Genomic DNA, 23,877 nt, shown 5'->3' on the forward strand with positions numbered 1-23,877 from the left:
CTCCCAATTTCATTCCTATTCAGTGAAGTTTGATGTGGGCTCATGCACAGATTTTTTAGGGCTCCGTATGTAGCTATTCTGTATAGACTCCACAGATTTGTCACTGACTGATGGCCTACCAGAATGGGGTTTCTCCACCAAACTGCCGGTTTCCTTCAACTGTTTATCCCACCAAGTAATGTTATTTCTATGTGGTAGTGCTTCATTATAAATGCGCCGATATTCATGTTGCACTTTGGTCATGGATTCAAATTTAGCGAGCCACAGAACACACTGAACTTTCCTCTGTACCGTTCACGTCTCGACTGGCATGGCCGTGGGCTGCTCCGCTGTATACACGGTGTTATGTCATCATCTGTGCATGCTCACATGCTGTCACATCATCCTACAGAAACTGGGAGGGTTTTCCTTTTATTTGGTGCAGATTTCACATTTCTATCATCCTTTGTTGCTTTCCTGTGACTGGTCAAAAGTGCACCATGACTTGACAAACACACTGTAATGTATTTCTCTTTCCACAGTAGCATTTCATTTTTCTGTATGTACGATTACTGAAACTGAGCTTTGTAAGACGAGGACATTTTAAATAACCACATCATAAACACAAGGTTGCTTTGGAAATAGACATTATATTGGGAAATAATATTTTTATCTTTCATAAAATATTGACTAGCCATGATCTTTGTTGGGATCTATACCTCCAGGAAACAAATTGGTACCATTTGGTTTGGCATCACAACATAGTAGTTGTGCTTTTTGGATGCAGAGCACAGCAATAAACAGTAAACTTTATTACTTGTGGATAATCATACAAGTCAATTGATTATTACATCATTGTTTTTTCTTTCTATTCATCAGTGGTGGACTATTTTATATTTACAATGTAATCATCAACTTTATCATTCTTACATCTCTCCTCTGATTATTGTACTATTTATTTTTGTCAGTTTCTTTAGGTACCTATAGTTGCTCAAATTGTATCAAATTCAGAAATTCATATTTTATTTTATTATTGTTTCTGTTCTGAATAATATCAGCAAAATCAAGTAAAGTGAACATCTTAAAAATTTGAGATAGGAACTCTTGGCATCAGGGTTAGGGAACAGTGAATGGAACAGAGGAACAATGCAAACGATACCATTTCACACATGCAGAGCTTCTACCTTCATGAGGATGCTTGAGGGTGTCATTTGAATAATACATATAAGCAAAATGTGGTTCCAAATTTATTTTATTCTCCCTGAAGGTGCTATAAACTAATATTCCTAACTTTTTGCGGAGTCAATTGTTTTTCCCTTGGTAGACAAACTATTTAGTCATGATTTGATGAAGGCAGAGAAAATGAAAACTACGGAAATAGAGCTCAAATTTCTTGGGACTAGTAACTGCGTTTACTCTTCACAATATTATGTCATTGCAATAAAGAACAAGACTTTAACACACACACACACACACACACACACACACACATATGAATCTCCAGGTCCATCAATGCCATTGTAAAAGGTAAGATTTCCTTCTTTTTCACAGCCATGTAGTATTCCATTGTGTATATGTACCACAGCTTTTTAATCCACTCATCCACTGAAGGACACTTGGGCTATTTCCAGACCTTGGCTATTGTAAACAATGCTGCAATAAACATGGAGGTGCATATCTTCTTTTGAATCAGTGATTTGGTATTCTTAGCATATATTCTTAAAAGTGAGATAGCTGGGTCAAAAAGAATTTCCATTTTTATTTTTTTGAGGAATCTCCATACTGTTTGCCAAAGTGGCTGCACAAGTCTGCATTCCCGCCAGTAGTGCAGGAGGGTTCCTTTTTCTCTACACCCTTGGCAGCATTCATTGTGTGCCAATTTGTTAATGAGTGCCATTCTTACATCTGTGTGGTGGTATCTTATTGTGGTTTTAACTTGCATTTCTCTGATGATTAATGACGTTAAACATTTTTTCATATGCTTATTTTCCATCTGTATGTACTCTTTGGAGAAGTGTCTACTCAGTTCCTTTCCCCATTTTTAATTGGACTGTTTACCTCCCTAGTGTTGAGTTTTACAAGTTCTTTACAAATTTTGCTTATTATCCCTTTAGCAGATGTATTGATAAATATGTTTTCCCATTGTGAGGGTTGTCTTTTTATTTTGTTCATGGTGTCTTTTGCTGTGAAAAAGCTTTTTTGTTTTATATAGTCTCATTTGTTTACTTTGTGATTTATTTCACTTGCCCATTAAGATAAATTGGCAAAAATATTTCTATAAAATATATTTTCTTCCAAGATGTTTATGGTTTCATGACTTAGAAATTTAAGTCTTTTATCCATTTTGAGTTTATTTTTGTCAATGGTGTAAGTTGGTGGTCTAATTTCATTTTTTTTTTGCATACATCTGTCCAACTTTCACAACACCATTTATTAAAGAGACTGTCTTTACTCCATTGTATGCTCTTACCTTCTTTGTCAGATATCAATTGACCATTATGATTTGGATTTATTTCTGGATTCTCTGTTCTGTTCCATTGATCTATATCCCTGTTCATTTGCATGAACCAAACTGTTTTTGATTACTATGGCCTTGCAGTATAGCTTGATATCAGGAAGTGTGATACCTCCCAATTTATTCTTCATTTTCAGTATTGCTGAGGCTGTTTGTGTTCTTTTTTGGTTCCATATAAATTTTGAAAGTATTTGACCTGTATCTTTGAAGTATGCCATTGGTATTTTAATAGGAATTGCATTGAATTTATATGTTGCTTTGGGTAATATAGATATTTCAATGATGTTTATTCTTCCTATCCATGAACATGGTATATGCTTCCAGTTGTTTATATCTTCCTTGATTTCTTTTTTCAATGTCTTATAATTTTCAGAGTACAAGTCTTTTACTGCCTTTGTTAAATTTACTTCTAGGTGATTTTTTTTTTTGTTACAATAGTGAAGGGGGTTGTTTCCTTGATTTTTTTTTTCAGACAATTCATTGTTGGTGTATAAATGCAACTGATTTCTTAATATTAATTTTATATCCTGCCACCTTACTGAATTCATTTATCAGGCCCAGTAGTTTTTTGACTAAGACTTTAGGGTTTTCTACATACAGTATCATGTTGTAAGCAAATACTGACAGTTTTATTTCTTCTTTTCCAACTTGGATGCCTTTTATTTTTTCTTTTCTAATTGCTGTGGCTAGGATTTTCAGAACTATATTAAATAAGAGTGGTGAAAATGGGCTCCCCTGCCTTGTTCCTGATGTTAAGTGGATTGCTTTTCATTTCTGCACATTGAGTATGATGTTGGCTGTCGATTTGTCATAGATGACCTTTATTATGTTGAGGTATGTTCCCTATATTTCCATTTTTCTAAGAATTTTGATCATAACTGGGTGCTTGATTTTATCAAATGCTTTTTACAAACCTATTGATATAATAATGTGACTTTGATCCTCCCTTTTTTGTGATGAATCATATTGATTGATTTGTGAATATTGTACTAGCCTTGCCTCCCTGGAATAAATCCACTTGATCATGATGTATGATTTTTTTTTTTTTATGTATTGCTGGATCCGGTTTGCTAATATTTTGGTGAGAATTTTAGCATGTACGTTCATTTGGAATATTGGCCTATAACTTTTGTTCTTTGTAGTACTCTTACCTGGTTTTGGAATGAGGATAATATTTGCCTCATAAAATGAGCTTTGAAGTCTTCCCTCTTGAAGTTTTTGAAAGAGCTTGAGACAGATAGGTGTAGTTCTTTTTTAAATGTTTGGTAAAATTCGCCTTTGAGGCCATCTGGTCCAGGACTGTTGTTTGCTCAGAGTTTTTTTTTTTTGATAACTGTTTCAATTTTATTTCTTGTAATCAGTCTATTTAGGTTTTCGAATTCTTCCAGATAGAGTTTTGGAAGATTGTATGTTTCTAGGAATTGATTCATTTCACCTAGGTTTCTAATTTTTTGGCATACAGATCTTTATAGTATTTTCTTAAAATCCTTTGTATTTCTGTGGTGTCTGTTGTTACCTCTCCACTTTCACTTTTAATTTTATTTATTTGAGTCCTCTCTTTTTTTTTTCTTGATGAGTCTGGTTAAAGCTTTATCAATATTCTTTACCTTTTCAGAGAATTCTTGTTTCATTGATATTTCTTATTTTTTATTGTTTTTTGGGGTTTTTTTAGCCTCTGTGTCATTTATTTCCACTATGATAATTATTATTTTCTTTCTTCTACTTTCTCCAAGCTTTATTTGTTCTTTTTCTAGTTATTTTAGATGCAGGGTTAAGTTGTTTATTTGAGATTTTTCTTGCTTCCAGAGGTATGCCTGTAATCTTATGAACTTCCTTCTCTGGACTGCTTTTGCTGTGTCCCATAAATTTTGAGTTATATGTTTATTTTCATTTGTTTCAAGGAAATTTTTTATTTCTTCCTTGATCTTGCTGTTAACACATTTGTTTTTAGTAACATGTTATTTGGCATCCAAGTGTTTGAATGTTTTTCAGTGTTTCTACTGTAGTTGATTTATAGTTTCATGTCATTATGATAAGATGCTTGATATGATTTCTATTTTCTTAAATTTATTGAGACTTATTTTGTGTCTTAGCATGTGGTATATCCTAGAGAATGTACCGTGAGCACTTGAAAAAATATATATTTTGCTGCTTTGGTGTAGAAGGTTCTGGAGATACATATTAAATTCAGTTGATCTACAATGTCATTTAAGGCAGGTGTTTCTTTGTTAATTTTTTTGTCTGAAGGACCTATCCATTGATGTTATAGGAGTATTAAAATACCCTACTGTTATAGTATTTCTGTTGATCTCACACTTTATGTCCATAAAAATCTGCTTTACATATTTAGGTGCTCCTATATTAGGCACATATATATTTACAATGGTTATATCCACCTGTTGAATTGCTCCCTTTTTCATTATGTGGTGACCTTATTTCTTACTATAGCCTTTGTTTTAAAGTCTATTTTGTCAGATAAAAGTATTGATACCTGAGATTTTTTTTATGTGCATCTGCATTAAATATTTTTTTCCATCCCTTCTCTTTCAGTGTATGAGAATATTTCATTCTGAGATAGGTGTCTTGTAGACAGCATATGTACAGGTCCTGATTTTTTATCCATGCTTTTGTTTGGAGCATTTAATCCATTTACATTTAAGGTTATTATTGATATGCAGTTGTTTATTGCAATTTTATTCTTTAAATATTCAATCCTCTTTACTCAATATATTTTTTTCTTTGCTCTTTTTACAGCAGACCTCTTAACATTTCTTGCAGTACTGGTTTGGTTGTAATGAATTCCTTAAGTCTATTTTGTGTGGGAAACTTTTTATTTCCTTCAGTTTTAAATAATAGCCTTGGTGGACAATGTACTCTAGGTTGCAAGTTCTTGCTTTGCATCATTTTAAATATTTCTTGCCAATCCCTTCTGGACTCAAGTGTTTCTGTTGATGAGTCAAATGTCATTCTAATGGGGGCTCCTCTATAGCTAACTACTGCTTTTCTCTTGCACCTTTTAGTATTCTTTGTTTGTCTCTTAACTTTAGCATCATAATTATGATGTGTCTTGTTGTAGGCCTTCTTGGGTTCCTCTTTAATGGGATTCTTTATGTTTCCTAAACTTGTGTGACATTTTTTTCATCAATTTAGGGACATTTTCAGCTATGATTTTTTCAAAAAGATTATCTATTCCTTGTTCCTTCTCTTTTTCTTCAGGAACCTCTATAATGTGAGTGCTTTTTCTCTTTATGTTGTCACAGAGCTCTCTTAGAGTTCCCTCAGTCTTTTGTACCTTGTTTTGTTTGCTGTTTTGTTTCCATGTTTTTGTTTATCTTGTCCTCTAAACAACTGATTTGATCCTCTGCTTTATCCAGCCTGCTGTTGATTTCAAGTGCAGTCTTCTTTTCTAATATTGTATTTATAATTTCTGACTCATTCTTTTTTATGATTACAATGTCCTTTTTGATGCTTGCTATCTCTTATTTATGTGCTTATTATTTTCATACATTGTTCTAAGATCCTTTAGCATCTTAGAAATCATTATTTTAAACTCTGCATCTGGTGATTTGGTTACTTCCAACTTGTTCAGTTATTTTCCGGGGGATTTCTCTTGTTGATTCATTTGGGTCACATTTCTTTTTTTTTTTTTTTTCCATTTTTCCAAAGCTGGAAACGGGGAGGCAGTCAGACAGACTCCTGCATGTGCCTGACCCGGATCCACCCGACATGCCCACCAGGGGGCGATGCTCTGCCCCTCTAGGGCATTGCTTTGTTGCATCCAGAGCTATTCTAGCACCTGAGGCAGAGGCCATAGAGCCATCGTCAGTGCCCGGGCCATCTTTTGCTCCAATGGAGGCTCACTGCGGGAGGGGAAGAGAGAGACAGAGAGGAAGGAGAGGAGGAGGGGTAGAGAAGAAGATGGGCACTTCTCCTGTGTGCCCTGGCCAGGAATCGAACCTGGGACTCCTGCATGCCAGGCCAATGCTCTACCTCTGAGCCAACCGGCCAGGGCCTGGGTCACATTTCTTTGCCCATTTTGTCTGTATATCAGGTAGTGCTGTCCAACATTGAAATTTTTCTGGTGTCTTTATTAGGAAGATGGGCTCAGTGGTACTGACCTCCAAGCCACTTGTTTTCCTAGTTCTAGGAATGCTTCTTGAAGGTACTATATTTCCTTCTGTTGTATGTGAGTATTGTATGCAGTTGGTCCTTTCATTGGTATGGTTATCTTTTCAGGCTTGTTGGCTCTAAGAATCAACTGTGATCATGTGCATTACACACTGTGCAATGTCTGTCCTGTTGGGCATATTTATTCTCCATGGTGTCTGGTGCTTGCTAGACTCCACCTTTGAGCATGCTGCTTGTGTAGGTAGCTGAGTCCAGAGTTGATGCTGTCTTCTACTCATTACCAGTTGTGTTGGTTTTAGGTCTTCTTGGGTTGGCATTAGTTGTTGTTTGTAACCCATTTTTGGCTACATGTTTGCAGCTACTGCATTTTTATCTCTTTCTGTCTCCTTATTCTGTGCCTGGGTAGTAAGGAGGGGCCATCCTTTTTATAATGATCAGCTTTCTCCTGCTTAGAGGTGATAACAGCTCTGTAAAAGCCCCAAGATTTGTAAAATTTGTCTCCACTATTCTACTGCTCCTCCTCCACTTGCAGCTAACTGGTCTTCCCACAGAGTCTTCTGTAGTAAGACTGTAGTGTGGGCTCAAATTGGCCTCACCCAACTGACCCCTCTATAGGTTGCACACTTGTAGAGTTAGAGCAGGTGAGGTTGTGGATACAACATTAGTGGTACCTCCTACTTCAGGGGTCTCTTGGTCAGTAGCTCTGTACAGGGAATGCGGCCCCTACTCCAGGGCTTAATCCCTCAGCCACAGTTGGATACTCAAATTTTATTTCTCCTCAACAAGGTGAGAAGCAGGTTCTGACTGAGTGTAGTTGTCAATCCGCTATGCAGAAGTTCTTTCAGCTAGTGAGACTCTGGCCTCAGGGAGGAATACTAAGAGAGTCCTCTCCTGATGCTGACTATGCCCCTCCCAAAGGTGGCTAAGCCCCTTGACAAGATACAACAATAAACTCACAGGGAACCACACATTAAATGTCCATGATCTAAGCCTCTCTCCCTTCCCCCTGTGGAATATAGCCCAGTAGGGTAGGTTATCCAGTGACCAGGTCAGCTGATTGTGAAGCTCCACTCTATCCAGTGCACATGAGCTGATATTCTAGTGCTGATCACAGAGAGTGAAATTCACCTCAGCTGGGCCAGGTTTGAGCAGCCTTTCCTTAGGATACCAGTCTAGCAAGGGTTGTTGGGTCGTGATCTGATACTTTCTGCAGCTGGCCCCTGGATGTGCCAGCCCTGGACCTCCCTGGCAGAAACCCAGTGCAGACCAGTGGCAGGCAGTGCACATGACCAGCCCTCAGCAACTTTTGGAGCTATAAGCAGTCCAGAGTTTATGAATGCCTCTGTTTGGTATTGGCCCAGGTGTATGTGGAAATACCAAGCTGTACTCCTAGGTTGGCTTTTATCCACACTGGGCCTGGGGGACAATTTCACTGGAAAGCCACATTTCCCTGAGTCCCACCTCCTGAAGCCTCTGTCTGCTGGATACTTGTTGGGTTTGGCCACTGAAAAAAACCTCTGGTAGAGTGTAAAACCTGTGGCACTTCAGGGGTTAAGAAGGGTGGTGGGTGTGGATCTGCCTTTTGGCCCATGGTGTTAATCTCTCCAGACTCTTTTCACAGACCTCAGTAGGGTGTGGCCTCTGAAAACAAGAGGTGTGGTCTGCCCGCACTCCATTTTCTACTGAGTCTTTCATGAGGCAGAATCACCAGTCTTAGTCTCAGAAGCATTGGGGAGAAAACTTGCCACAATATCAGAAAATTGAGTCACTGATGCACCCCCTGATTTCTGGCTTCTCAGTATGACTCATTCTCCATGACTTTGGCATGAGACTCTTGAGGATGAAGCAGTTGCTTTTTCCCAGGCTGATTCTGCTTAGAGAGAACTTTTCCACCCAAGAAAGATGGGACTACATTATTGGAGAATGACTCAGCACAGGGTTCCAGTGGCTGTTCCCCGCAGTGTCTCCCTCTGGACCTCCAACTTTACAGTCTTCTCATGCAACTCTAATCCTCTCAGCTCTCCCTCAACCAGAACCCCAGGTAAGAGGCTGTAAACCAGATTTTCTATGTGGGCCCTTTAAGACGGAGCCTGCATCTCCGAGTGCTCTGTCTCTTTCTTATAGACAGAAACTCAGCTCTTTTAACTTCCAAATGCTGTGTAGGCACCTCTTATAGGTTCTGGTAACCTAGGCTGGGGCTCTGGACCTGGGGTTGAGGACCCACACCTCTCAGGGAAATCCTTCTCACAGTGAGAGTTCCTCTGGCCCTCAACCACCACTCTCTACTGGGAGCGGGGCTGCATTTTTGTATTTCTTCCCTTTCTACCAGTCTTGCTGTGGCTTCTTCTGTGACACTTGGTTATAGACTCCTCTTTTTTGAGTCCAAAACTGGATTTTCAAGATGATTGTTTGTAACTTTGTTCCTGGGTGATGCCAGTTGAAACGTTTGCCTATTCTGTCACCATCTTAGAATCCCCAAAACCTATATACTCTTATCAATCAATCAATGACTTGATTTTCTAAGTAAATATTAAAAATAAATAAATAAATATGAAAGGATGCTCATCTTCATTAGCTCATAGAGAAATGCAAGTCACAGCTACGATGAGATATCACCTCACAGCTCTTAAACTATTATCAACAAGGCAGGTAGTAATAAGTGTTGGAGAGGTGGTAGATAAAAAGGAACACTTATTCACTGCTTATGGGAATGTAAACTAGTATGGCATTGTGTTAGAAAATGTGGTGGTTCCTCAAAATATTAAGAATAGAACTACCATATCACCAAGCAATTCCTCTACTGGGTATCTATCCAAGAAAATTGAAAATGTTGGTATGTAAACATACATGCACTACCACATTCATCAAAGCATTATTCACATTAGATGAAGAAGAGTTGGTACATAAATACAATTGAATACTACTCAGCCATAAGAAATGATAATATTTTGCCATTTACAACATGGATGGACCTTATAAACATTATATTGAGTGAAATAACTAAATCAGAAAAAGCTAAAAACTATATGATTTCACACAGAAGTGCAATATAAAACTGAGACTCATGGATGTAGATAAATATAAAGTGGTTACCAGGGGGAAGGGGTTTTTTTGAAGGGGGTGGAGGAAGGGAATAAAATGGGACAAGTTTGGAATGATGGAGAGTGATTTGACTTTGGTTAATGGGCACACTACACAGTCAACAGTTTAAATGCCATAGAGATGATTACCTAAAACCTATGTACTCTTATTAATCAATGTCACCATTTAAATTTAATTTTATAAATAAATAAAAGTAAATAAATAAATAAAATTTATTCAATAAAGAAAAAAATCATTTGCTTTAAAATCCTTATCTGAGATTTATTTATTTAAAATCAGTTCTGCTTCTAAAGAAACTAATCTGAGAATCTGACCATTGTGGTATCTCTGAAGTCAAAGAAAGAATTATGTTTAAACTTATACTTATATGATGCAATATATATATATATACACACATTTTATTTAATAATAAAAAGGAACTAAGGGGGGGCTGAAAGAGTCAACAAGGTTAAATGTGTTCACACGGTACTAAAGAAATTAACTAATTTAGGAACAGACAAATTTACATTTTAGTAACAGAGTCATCATTGACAATATTGGTTGTACAAGTTGCCTTAGAGTTCTGGGGTTGGAAGTCAGGCAGCAGCAGTGTTGGAGTGGTAGAGCAGAGTAGTAGGTAAGTAGAGAAAATAAAGAAAACTACTTCTTTAGAGGTATAACAGGAAAGAAGATTAAAGATTTGTTAAAATTTTATTTAGAAAATTAACTTTAACAGAGTGACATGATCAATATGAATACATAGATGTCAAGGGAAGATGAAAGATTTAAGTCACTTATACAGGAATTTTTTTAAAAAATTTAAGATGGACAGATCTTGATTTTATTTAAATGCTAATGGTACAGAGCCAATAAAAAACAACAGGTTAAAGATATGAGAGATTGAGAACAAATTAATGTATAGAATTTTTTAAGGAGTTACAGAGGGAATTTAAATAAGTTGCCCAAGAGATCCCTTTCAACCTTGAGAGTCTGAGCTGATAATGCTTTTCAAAATATAACATAATATGTAGTATCAAAAACCAGAGTACTTTAGTTAATCTGGGAAAAATTAAATTTTTTTTTGTCCAAGGCCAGAATTTATCACAGCAGTCTTGTTTCTAGGAGTTAAGGGTTCTTACCCGCCAATATCCTGCTTCACAAAATCCCCAGGTTCTTGTCGTCTTGATTCTCCTTGGCCAGTTGTTCCAGGGAGAATATTAATCAGGAAAAGAAGCCCAAGGCTAGTTGTGTAGAAGTGACTCATTTGTGTGATTGTCATCTTCATAGGCACCAACTTAGAGAGTCCTGTGAGATCCATGTTAAGAAAAGGAGGAAGGGGAAAGGAGTAGACAAAGGGAAAGAGAAAGAAAATGTTTCAAAAAGATTTTATTTAACTCTAGTGGAGACATTTAACTTACCAAGCATCTAGTTATTAAATGCTTAATTTCTTTTCTCCAGTTAATCAGTGTCATCAAAGTTCACTCCTAATCTGTAAATATTCCAGAGCCAATTCTGGTAAAGGTAATGTTAAACGCTCTAAATCAGTAATCAGTAGTCTTAAGTTGCAGTTCTATTTCTTTCCCTTCTTCCTATGACTAGGTGACTCACAGAACTTCTCCCAGCCTCAGTTATTTGTTAAAATCCCAAATTTTAAGATAATCTCTCATGTGTTCATTTAATTTTCCACCAATTCTGTTTGTCTTTTACTGTCATAGATATTTTTTTCCATAGTATACAGTAGTATTTTAGGGAATATCAGAATATTAAGACTTGGAGTGTCTTCATAGCATATTTATGATTTAGTCTCATCTTGATAGAGTTAAGAAACCTTCCTGCAAACCATGTGTAAGTGGCTTGTGCCTCTTCATTCAGCAGCTTACCAAGTCTGCATATTCTTAATTTAATACACCTGTCACAGGCTCCGACATAATCAGGTATAGGCATAGAAAACTATGATACTGGGAAGATGGACTTTTGACATGAGGAAATGTCCATAGTATAGATAAAAACAATCACAGTGTTAGGATGTATCATATAAAGTCATGAAACAATTTTTTTTCACAAAACAGCAATTTCTTATGGTAGAGCTGATATATGTGTTGTGACAATAATAATTCATAAGCTGCTGGCCTGTGGTGGCGCAGTAGATAAAGTGTCGGCCTAGAACACTGAGGTTGTGGGTTCGAAACCCTAAGCTTGCCTGGTCAAGGCACATATGGGAGTTGATGCTTCCTGCCACTTCTCTCTCTCTCTCCTCTCTAAAATGAATAAATAAGTAAAAAATAATAATTCATAAGCTGTACAAGAGTTGATGGTTATTTTACAGAAATAAAAAGAACAGAACTTTTCAAAAAATTATGGCATATGAGTAAGAAAACATGCATAAGTATAAAACTCTAGAGCATGAGAAACATCCACAGTGTGGGCAGAACCATGATATATGGTCAAACATTCCTAGTGTTTTGGCAGATCCTAATGTTGAATGATAATATAACAATGATCATTACTTAATTTTGATACATAATTGACAATTATTCTACAGAAATAGAGACTTGGTGCAGAATATAAAGTCCAAATTCTAGGAATGATCCACAAGATAAAGAGAGAACCATGATGAGTACTCAGAAAACATGAGTGCATAATTAATAATCCTGGTTATAGGAGAAGATGGACATACTGCATAAGCATAGGGACTCATAGTGTGTGTTTTCAACCATGTTATTCTAGCATATAAGCATGGGTAATATTTAAATAATTAGAATAAACAAGCAGCAAACTTTACACTAAGAATAGATTCCAATGATTTGGAAGGAAAAACTATAATGTATGGTATTAAACATAAGAAGACAAGAATTTTATGTAAACTTATGACTAAGGTATGTGTTCAAATAATCATTATTCATGAAAAAACTGCTATCATATATAGAAGAGGTTGGATGTAATATGTGTTCTCCAACTTATGACACTTTGTAACCAAACATCATTATTATAATGCATATGGAGGTATTTTTTCTATAAAAATTTAACCATAATAAATGTCAGAAAACCATATCAATAAACATAACAGTCACTAAAAAGAGAAAAGGGGTAGGTACTCATTCCATTAAAACATTGTACAAGATCAAAAGCATGCCACTGAACTGTTGTATAGCAATGTAAATATACTTAGCACAACTAAAATGTACATTTAAATAGTTAAGATTTGTTATGTTTTTTATCATGGTTAAGTTTTAAAATAAATTTATTGGGAAGATATTCATTAATAAAATTTTACATGCCACTGGAACAAATAACCTTAATAAGTTAGCAAATTTTTACACAACAGGTCCTAACTCTGGTATATATACAGAAAAATGTAGCACATTAGCAGATATTAGCATTAAATGAACATATACACATCCAAGGTACATGTTCAGAAGACCATCAAACAAATGCAGATAAGGGCTATAGAGGAGAGGAGACATAAAATATTCTCATAATAAAATTGGTGAATTTTCAAGACACTGTAGTATATAAATTGAAACCATGACTCTTGAACAAAGAGCCTTCAAACACAATAAAGTATTTTGAGAACAACTATGACATATGCTTTAACAACCATAATGCATGTAAAGAAATTTTTGGTATATCAGTTCTTAATCATGATATATACACACACAATGTATATGTCATGGCAACTCTAACACAGAATTAAGCAACATGGTTTACAGGCAGATAGTCATGCTAGGGGAGTAGACTGCCATGATACAGGAACAGAGGGCCATGGTACTAAAGAAGGCATACATACTAAAAAAAGAAAAAGAGTTTTTTTGGGAAAGAAATTTTTTCTATTGGTAATTTGCTATTATACTTATGGTAACAAACTAATGTAAATAGTTATGTACAAAGGCAGGAATCACTCAACACAGTAACTCACATTATAAATTGAATAAAAGGGATGTCAGAGTAATGGCAGTGTGAGAGATACTCCTGATCTTTCTCCCTGAAATTTCAAAAATTAAACAACTATAACACAGCAAGGGAACTCCAGCTAGGCTCACAGTTGTGCCTGAAAGATCCACTCATCAAATAGAATAAAGGTGGGATGGGGTAAAATAGGGGATTGAAGATAAAACACATTTGTGGTGTGCTACAGAGACAAAGCAAGAGTTACTGTTTATTTTTTCTTCTGCTGGACTACAGGGAGGAGGGTAGCACAGGCTGCTTGGATTTTGTCTGAAGGGTACCAAGAGGGGAATCTGAGTGACTGGGTCTCCTTCTGCCTGGAGGAACAGTGAGATAGGGGGCAAAGGTGGAGATAACCAAAGTGGCCAGAATGAAAGGTTATGGACAGTGTTCCTGCAGTCTTTCTGAAGCCTGCACTTGGAAGAGACAGAGAAAACTAAAATGGAGTCCCAAGCCTCCCTTATTCTGCCTCCTTCACCTTGCTGTACAGAATGGCAGAGACAAACCTCACAGCTAACTCTCCAGAGCCACTCTATCCCCTGAAGAACACAGGTGCTCTACATCCAATTACCAGGTGTGTTGAGATGGGGGGAAGAATTCACATAAACCTGAGATTGCCATTGGTAGAGCTGTAAACCAGGAAAGCTGAAGTGATAAAGATGAAGTCAAAAAGCCCTCAGAACATGGCCACCCAACAAAGTGACTGTGGCACTGCCTACATTATTGTGACAGCAACATCTCAGTGGAGGACAACCCAGGAACTTCACAGAGCTAAAACTTGTAATACAGCAACACCTACTGAAAGAGACCTCTCAAAACAGAAATTTATTCCCCCTCTTTTTTTCTTATTTCTTTTTTTTCTCTTTTGAATGCCATCTTCTTTAATTTTTATATATTTTATGTTCATTTTTTTCTGGGAGTTTTGTTCTTGATTTTTTTCAATCTTATTTCTGGTCAGGGCACACAGGAGAAGAGCCCATCTGCTTCTCTACCCCTCCTCCTCCTCTCTCTCTCTCTTCCCCTTCTGCAAAGATGGCATAAATGATGCATCCAAAATTGGCCCCAGAAACTGAGGATGGCTATATGGACTCACTTCAGACGTTAAATAGGTCAGTTGCTGAGGAAGAGAGTAGCGGCCCAAATAAGCAGAACATTTCCTGGTAGGGGGTTTTCTGGGTGAATCCAAGTAGCAGTGCATTTGGGAGTTGGTCTTTGCCTCCTCATATCTCACTTGATAAAAAAAGAAAAAGAAAAAAGGAACACTGACAAAGGAGACTGAAACTTTAAAAACAGAAATGAAGAACTCAATACATGAACTGAAAACTGAAGTAGCAAGTTTGGTTAATAGAGAAATCCAGATAGAGGAAAGAATCAGTGACATTGAAGACAGGCAACTAGAGATGCTATAGAGAGAATAGGAGAAAAACTTACAAATTAAAAAAACTTAAAAAACTCTCCAACAATTGACTCCATCAGAAAGAGCAATATAAGAAAAATGAGTATATCAGAATGAGATAAAGAAGGGAAAGGAGAGTCTATTCAAACAAACAATTGATGAGAACTTATCATGCCTATGGAAAGAGTAAGAGCCTCAAATTGAAGAAGCAAATAGAACACCGAGTTACCACAACCCAAACAGATCTACTCCAAGGTACATCATAATAAAATTGTCAAAAATCAATAACAAATAAAATATCCTCAAGAGAGCTAGGAAAAAGAACATAACATATTTTAAAAGCTTGTTAGGGTATCATTAGACTTCTCAACAGAAACTTTGCAAGCCAGAAGAGAATGGACCCAAACATTCAAAATACTGAAAAAGAGAAATTACCAACAAAGAATACTATATCCATTAAAGTTATTCTTAAAATATGAAGGAGAAACAAAAACTTATACAGACAAACCAAAATTGAGGAAATTTATAACCAGAAATTCCCCACTGTTGGAAATACTTAACAGGGTTATTCAACCAGAAACAAAGAACAAAATATTTCAAAAATACAAGTAAAATCTCCAAAAAGGTCACAATAAAAACAGGAATAATCTGTGACAACTATAACATAAAAGGGTAGAGGATGAAGATCTTCAGTAGCAAAGTAGAATGGAATGCAGGAGCACTAATAAGAAAAAGGAATCTTGTGACCCTGGCCAGTTGGCTCAGTGGTAGAGTATCGGCCTGGTGTGCGGGGGACCCGGGTTCGATTCCTGGCCAGGGCACATAGGAGAAGCGCCCATTTGCTTCTCCACCCCCCCTTCCTTCCTCTCTGTCTCTCTCTTCCCCTCTCGCAGCAGAGGCTCCATTGGAGCAAAGATGGCCCGGGCGCTGGGGATGGCTCCTTGGCCTCTGCCCCAGGCGCTGGAGTGGCTCTGGTCACGGCAGAGAAACGCCCCGGAGGGGCAGAGCATCGCCCCCTGGTGGGCAGAGCGTTGCCCCTGGTGGGCGCGCCAGGAGTCTGTCTGACTGTCTCTCCCCGTTTCCAGCTTCAGAAAAATACAAAAAAAAAAGGAATCTTGTATATATGAACATTTTTCTCTTAATAACTTAATGATAATCACACATGAAAAAGCCACTACTGTAATACACAGCTTTAAAAAAGATCATGGGAAAGAAGTATGGAATACCATTAAACAAAACTGACAGAAACAAAAAACCAGAAAACCAAACAAGACACAGAGATACCACAAAAAAATTATAAAATGGCTATAAAAAATCCTCAAGCATCACTCATTACCCTAAATGTAAATGAACTGAACTCACCAATAAAGAGGCACAGAGTAACAGATTGGATCAACAAGCAAAACCAAGCTTATGTTGCATTCAATAGAAACATCTATTTTGCAAGGACAAAAGTAGACTAAAAAAGAAAGGTTGGAAATTATTCTCCAAGCAAATAATATCCAATGAAAAACAGGTGTAGCCATACTTATATCTGAAAATACTGACTTCACGACAACAAATGTAACCAGAGACAAAGATGGATATTTCATAATGATAAAGCAGACATTGTATCAAGAAGACAATGCACGTCATAATATATATGCACCAAACCAGGAGCAACAATATATATAAGACATCTACTAACTGATCTAAAAATAGAGGCAGACAAAAACATAATCATACTTGAATATTCGTACATACCATTTATAGCTTCAGATAGATCATTCAAAAAGAAAATAAATAAGAAACATTGGCTTTAAATGACACACTAAACCAAAAGGAAATAATAGACATTTACAGGGCATTTCATCCCAAAAGGTCAGATTATAAGCTCTTCTCCAATGTGCATGGATCATTCTCAAGGACAGACCTTATGTTGGGCCACAATATTAACATCTATAAATTCACAGAGATTGAAATTATACCAAGTATATTTTCTGACCATAAAGCTTTGGAATTAGAATTCAAATGTAAAGGGAAGTAATGAAACCCACAAAATATAAAAATTAAACAACATACTTCTAAAAAATGACTGGGTCAACGAAGAAATAATATATACAGCCAAATAAAAATGAAAACACGACATATCAAATTTTCTGGGATCCAGCAAAAACAGTAATAAGAGGGAAGTTTATATCATTTCAGGCTTATATCAAGAAACAAGGGAGATCCCAAATAAACAACTTAGCATCACATCTTAATAAATAAGAAAAAGAAGAACATGGGAAACACAAAGTCAGTAGAAGAAATGAAATAGTAAAAATTAGAGCAGAAATAAATAAAAAAGAAGAAAAAATTATAGAAAAATTAACACAACAAAAAGCTGGTTCTTTGAAAAGATCAATAAAATTGACAAACCACTGGATAGACCCTTAAAGAAAAAAGAGAAAGGACTCATGTAAAAAAAATTGAAATGAAAAAGGAGAGGACTGGAGTTGTGTGAGGAAAGTGTAAATTTGGAGGCCCAGGGAAAAAGATTGTGTGGGGCGGCCACTGGAACCACTGTGCTGAGTCATTCTCCAACACTGAAGTCACCATCTTTCTCGGGTGGAGCATCCCCTCTGTGTTGCATCAGCCTAAAGAAAAGCAAATGCTCTGCCCTCAGGTGTCTCTCCTACCCCAGTCATGGCGATGGGTCATTCTGAGAGGAAAGGAAGCAAAAAGCACATCAATATCTCAGTTTTCTGGTGTTGAGACCAGGGCATTCCCCCATACTCTCCCAACTCTAGAACTGGTGCTTCCACCTCATGAGGAAACTCAGTAGAAACTGTCTGGAGAGCAGCAGACCACACCTCTGGGTTGCAGAGGCCACACCCACCAGAATCCTGGTGTCATATCCTACGGAGGTCTGTGAAAAAAGTCTAGACAGATTGATACCTAAGGCAAAGGGGAAGAGCCACACCTACCACCTTGTCTAATCCCTGAATTGCTGCAAGCACTAGATTCTAGCAGAAGATTTTCAGCAACTGAACCCAACAAGCAGCCAGCAGCCAGAGGCTTTAGTAGGCAGAACTCAGGGAAACGTGGCTTTTAAGTGAAACTGCACCCAGGCTTAGTGTGAGTAAAAGCTAACCGAGGAATGCAGTTGGGTATTATTATGTACACCTGGGCCAAGCAGAGGCAACCATAAACTCTGCACTGTTTGTAGCTCAAAAAGGTTGCTGAGGGCTGGACATGGACACTGTCTCCCACTGCTCTGTGACAGGTTTCTGCCAGGGAGGTCCAGGGCTGGCATATCCAGGGGCCAGTTTCAGAAAGTGTCAGATCAGGATCAAACAAACCCTTGCTTGACTAGTATCCTAAGGAAAGGCTCCTCAAACCTGACCCAGCTGAGGAAAGTTCCACTCTTTGTGATCAGCACTGGCACTGTGGCTCATGTGCATTGGATAGGGTGGAGCTTCACAATCAGCCGGCCTGGGTGCTGGATATTCAGTCCTGATGAACTAGATTCAACAAGAGGTGGAAGAGAAGCTTGGAGCATAAACATTTAAAGTGTGGGTTCCTGCTCTGGCCCGTTGGCTCAGTGGTAGAGCATTGGCCTGGCGTGCAGGAGTCCTGGGTTCGATTCCAGGCCAGGGCACACAGGAGAAGAGCCCATCTGCTTCTCCACCCTTCCCCCTCTCCTTCCTTTCTGTTTCTCTCTTCCCCGCCTGCAGCCAAGGCTCCACCGGAGCAAAGTTGGCCCGGGCACTGAGGATGGCTCTGTGGCCTCTGCCTCAGGCACTAGAATGGCTCTGATTGCAACAGAGCGAAGCCCCAGATGGGCAGAGCATCACCCCCTGGTGGGCATGCCGGGTGGATCCTGGTCGGGCATGTTCGGGAGTCTGTCTGACTGCCTCCCCATTTCCAACTTCAGAAAATTACAAAAAAATAAAATAAAGTGTGGGTTCCTGTTAGTCTAATGTTGAATCTGGTCGAGGTGTTTAGCCACCTTTAGGAGAGGCACATTCAGCCCCAAGAGAGGACTCTCTCAGTCTTCCTCCCTGAGACCCAGAGTCATACCAGCTGAAAGAACTTCAGCATAGGGTACTGTCAACCACATTCAGTCTGAACCTGCTTGTAAAGCCAGTATCCACAGTCACTATCACAGCCACCCAGCCCATGCAGGTTTGCATTGAATTCGGACAGATGGTAACAAAAATGGAGCCAAAAGCTGGTAGGCCATCATCTTTAATCCTAGCTTGCACCTAATGGGCAAGTAAAACACAAACTGGGCTCCAAAACCCACTCATTCAGTGCTCACAAAGCTACTGACTTATCCGAGTTTTTCTAGGATCAAAGGTTTCTTTTTTTTTAATAACTTTATTTTTAATGGGGCGACATCAATAAATCAGGATACATATATTCAAAGATAACAACTCCAGGTTATCTTGTCATTCACGTATGTTGCATACCCATCCCCCAAAGTCAGATTGTCCTCTGTCACCTTCTATCTAGTTTTCTTTGTGCCCCTCTCCCTCCCCCCTTTTCCTCTCCCTCTCCCCCCTCCCCCCGTAACCACCACACTCTTATCAATGTCTCTTAGTTTCACTTTTATGTCCCACCTACGTATGGAATAATGCAGTTCCTGGTTTTTTCTCATTTACTTATTTCACTTCGTATAATGTTATCAAGATCCCACCATTTTGTTGTAAATGATCCGATGTCATCATTTCTTACAGCTTAGTATTCCATAGTGTATATGTGCCACATCTTCTTTATCCAGTCATCTATTGATGGGCTTTTTGGTTGTTTCCATGTCCTGGCCACTGTGAACAATGCTGCAATGAACATGGGGCTGCATGTGTCTTTATGTATCAATATTTCTGAGTTTTGGGGGTATATACCCAGTAGAGGGATTGCTGGGTCATAAGGTAATTCTATTTTCAGTTTTTTGAGGAACCACCATACTTTCTTCCATAATGGTTGTACTACTTTATATTCCCATCAACAGTGTATGGGGGATCAAAGGTTTCTAACCTCACCAGTCTTGTTCACCTCTGTTCCCCATCTACTTTCTTCTCCCTGCACAAACTCTGTACAAACTGCCTTCTCACTCAGCAGTCCACCATCTTGGCTGCTTATCCTGGCCTCCTCCACATGGCCTTTCTCTGCTCTCCTCTCTAATGCTAATCTCAAGAACCGAGACAGCAAGCCCCCGGTCTGCCCCACTTTATAGTGTAGAAATGCAAACCTTTAATCCAATATTCAAACAAGGAAGTCTCCAACACAAAGTTACTTATCTGAGGCATAATGAGATTCTCGTGAGAGTGTACCACTCCACATCAAAAAGGGTGGAAAATGCTTAGTCTTAAAAGTAAGCCTTAGGCTATAGGAATCCTGCCTGCTTACAGTCTGTCTCCTACACCCAATGCAAACTATAAGTGAGCAAACATATATATCATATTTACAAACTTATTTGACCAACACTGCTGACCAACTTATTGGGGAGAAATAAAATTTGAGTATCCAGTTGTGGCTAATAGATTAAGCTCTGGAGTAAGGGTGACATTCCCTGTACTGAGCACCTGATACAGAGACCCCTGAAGCAGAGGGTCTCACTAATGTGTTCACAACCTCAGCAGCCCTAACTCCAAAAAAATGCAACCTGTGGAGGGATTGATTGGGTGAGGCCACTCTAAGCCAAAACTACAGTCTTACTAGAGAAGACTCTGTGGGAAAACCAGTTAGCTTCAAGAGGAGGAGAAGCTGAAATGTAGAGACAAATCTTAAAGAACTTGGAGCTTTTACGGAGCTGCTATCACTTCTAAGCAGGAAGAAGCTGATCCTTATACAAAGGGCCCATACCACAGTATTCAGGCACAGAATAAGGAGACAGAAAGAGAAAAGAGTGCAGTAGCTGCAAACATGTAGCCAACAGTGGGTTACAAACAACAACTGATGCCAACCCAAGAAGACCTAGAACCAACACAACTGGTAATGGGTGGAAGAGAGCACCAGCCCTGGACTCAGCTACCTACACAACCAGCATGCTCAAAGGTGGAGTCTAACAGGCATCACACACTGTGGAGAATAAATATGCCCAACAGGACAGACATTGCACAGTGTGTAATACGCATGATCATGGTTGACTCTTAGAGCCAACTAGCCTGAATAACGGTACCCATGAAAGGACCAACTGCATACAATACTCATATACAACAGAATAAAGTTAGTACCTTCAAGAACCATTCCTAAAAAAAGGAATACTGGTGGCCTGGAGGTCAGTACTACAGAGCCCATTCTCTTCATAAAGACACCAGAAAAATTTTAAAGTAGACAGTGCTACCTAAAACACAGACAAAATGGGCAGACAGAGAAAAGCATCCCAAATGAGTCAACAAGAAAAACCCCCAGAAAAAGAAATGAATGAGATGAAAGTAACCAAACTACCAAATGCAGAGTTTAAAATAATATTTTGAGGATACTCAAGTGTCTTAGAGCAACAATAGATGGACATAATGAGCACCTAAAAATGGAGATATCAAGCATCAAAAAGGACAATAAAATCATAAAAAAATAAGTCAGAAATGATAAATAAAATATCAGAAATAAAGACTGCACTTGAAGGATCAACAGCAGGCTGGATGAAGTGGAGGATCAAATAAGTGATTTAGAGGACAAAATAAAACAATGGAAACAAAGTAGCAAAAAAAGAGGCTCAAAAAAACTGAGGCAAATCTAAGAGAGCTCTGTGACAACATGAAGAGAAACAACATCCACATCATGGGGGTTCCTGAAAAAGAAGAGAACAAAAAAGGGATAGAGAACCTGTTTTAAGAAATCACAGATGAAACTTTCCTAAACTGATGAATAAAAAAGTCATAAAACTTCAAGAAGCACAGAGAGTCACATTAAAAAGGAATCCAAGGAGGCCAACACCAAGACACATCATAGTTAAAGTGCCAAAGTTAAGAGACAAAGAATACTAAAAGCCACAAGAGAAAAGCAGTTAATTACCTACAGAGGAGCCCCATAAGATGACATCTAACTTCACAACAGAAGCACTTCAGGCCAGGAGGGATTGACAAGAAATATTCAAAGTGATGCAAAACAAGAACCTACAAACAAGACTTCTTTATCCAGTAAGGCTATTGTTTAAAATTGTAGGAGAAAGAAAAAGCTTCCCACACAAAAAGATTCAAGGAATTCAATACAACCAAACCAGTACTACTAGAAATGTTAAGGGGTCTGCTGTAAAAAGAGCAAAGGAAAAAAAATATTTTTAAAAAGCGGATTGTATATTTAAAAAATAAAATGCATCTAAAAGAACTAGAAAAGAACAACAAATAAAGCACAGAGGAAGTAGAAATGAGGAAATAATAAAGATCTAAGTGGAAATAAATGACATAGAGGCTAAAAGAAAACAGTACAAAAGATCAATAAAACCAAAAACTGGTTCTTTGAAAAGGTAAACAAGATTGATGAACCTTTAACCAGACTCATCAAGAAAAAAAAATAGAGGAATCAAATTAATAAAATTAGTAATGAAGGCTTAGTGGCAAGATGGCGATGGAGTAGGTGGACATACCAACTTCCACCTCCCAGAACCAAAGTGGATTACAACTTAATATTAAAAACCATCATCTGGAAAAACCAATTTTGAACTAAACTAAGAGGACTCTTTAACCAAGGAACACTGAAGAAGCCACACTGAGACTGGTAGGAAAAGCAGAAAAATGGAGAGGGCTGCCCAGCTTACAGGAGCAAACAGCAGCCCAGAGGGACTCTTGTGGTGGGAAGCAAGTTTAGCAGAGAGAAGAGGGTCCTAGGCCCCAAAAACAAAGCCCCAGCCTGCAGTCTCAGAGCCTAGAAGAAGCATATGGACAGTGTTCAGCTGTGAAACAAGTCAGGAGTCTCAGACCCAGGATTCTTCTTAAAGGGACCGTGCAGAAAATGTCTTTCACAACCACTAACGTGGAACTCTGAGAGACTGGGGGAGTTGAGAGGACCAGAGTAGCAGAAAGAGAGTGTAATCTAGGAGGCACAGTAAGAAAAACTTTGATGAACAGCCACCCTAATTCCTGGGCTGAGTCACCCCCCAATCTAAAGTGAATATTTCCCTGAGAACCAGTAATACTGGTTCCCCTAAAACCAGTAATATCCTAGAAAGCAGGACACCAGCCAAAGAGCTCTCCTGTGGCACTGAGAGGAGAGTTGCTTAGAAGGAGGGAGCATTCAGGAATACAGTATTGAGTGCTGAAGTCTGAGCAGCAGTGCCCCCACCCACACTGCTGAGGGCTCACTGGAGGGCAGACGGCAGCAAGATGCAAAAGTACAGACCTGTCGGCAGAGGCAGAAGCTGTGCCGGCCACGACTGAGGCCTGGCGTGAACTCAGGCTTGCCTGGCAAGAATGGAAGGGGCGCATGAATGCAATCCAACCCAGCTGCGGATTGAGTGAGCAAGAGCTGTCCTGCCTACAATCCCACCCACAGGAGAAAGGCAAAAGCTGGAGAACTGCAGAGACCCACAACTAAGTGTGAATGTGCAGCCCTGCCTTTTTCCCGACAAAAAAGAAACTCAAGGAATTCATTACAACCGAACCAATGCTGCAAGAAAAGTTAAGGGGCCTGTTGTAAACAGAACAAAGGGGGAAAAGAATATAGTAAAAGAGGGAGAAAGCTTTAAAGAATAAAATAACAATAAACAACTACATATCAATAATAACCTTAAATATAAATGGATTAAATGATACAATCAAAAGACATAGGGTACCGGTGTGAATAAGAAAACAGAACCCATACATATACTGTCAACAAGAGACACACTTCAAAACAAAAAATGCACATCGACTGAATGTAAAATGATGAA

The 23,877-nt window shown here is 38.4% G+C and overlaps 1 protein-coding gene across 3 annotated transcripts in view; it reads right to left on the reverse strand.

Annotated features, from left to right (window-relative positions):
- The window catches only part of GABRA3 (gamma-aminobutyric acid type A receptor subunit alpha3), a 428,833-nt gene that overhangs the window by 265,886 nt on the left and 139,070 nt on the right, over nt 1-23,877 (reverse strand). For all 3 annotated transcript variants that reach the window (XM_066250025.1, XM_066250022.1, XM_066250023.1), the window contains exon 2: nt 10,843-11,008. In XM_066250025.1, coding sequence (XP_066106122.1) covers nt 10,843-10,988 — 146 coding nt within the window. In that variant the 5' untranslated portion in view covers nt 10,989-11,008. The remainder of the gene's footprint in view (nt 1-10,842; nt 11,009-23,877) is intronic.

The sequence above is a fragment of the Saccopteryx bilineata genome, chromosome X (genome assembly GCF_036850765.1).
Source record: "Saccopteryx bilineata isolate mSacBil1 chromosome X, mSacBil1_pri_phased_curated, whole genome shotgun sequence".
NCBI lineage: Eukaryota > Metazoa > Chordata > Mammalia > Chiroptera > Emballonuridae > Saccopteryx > Saccopteryx bilineata.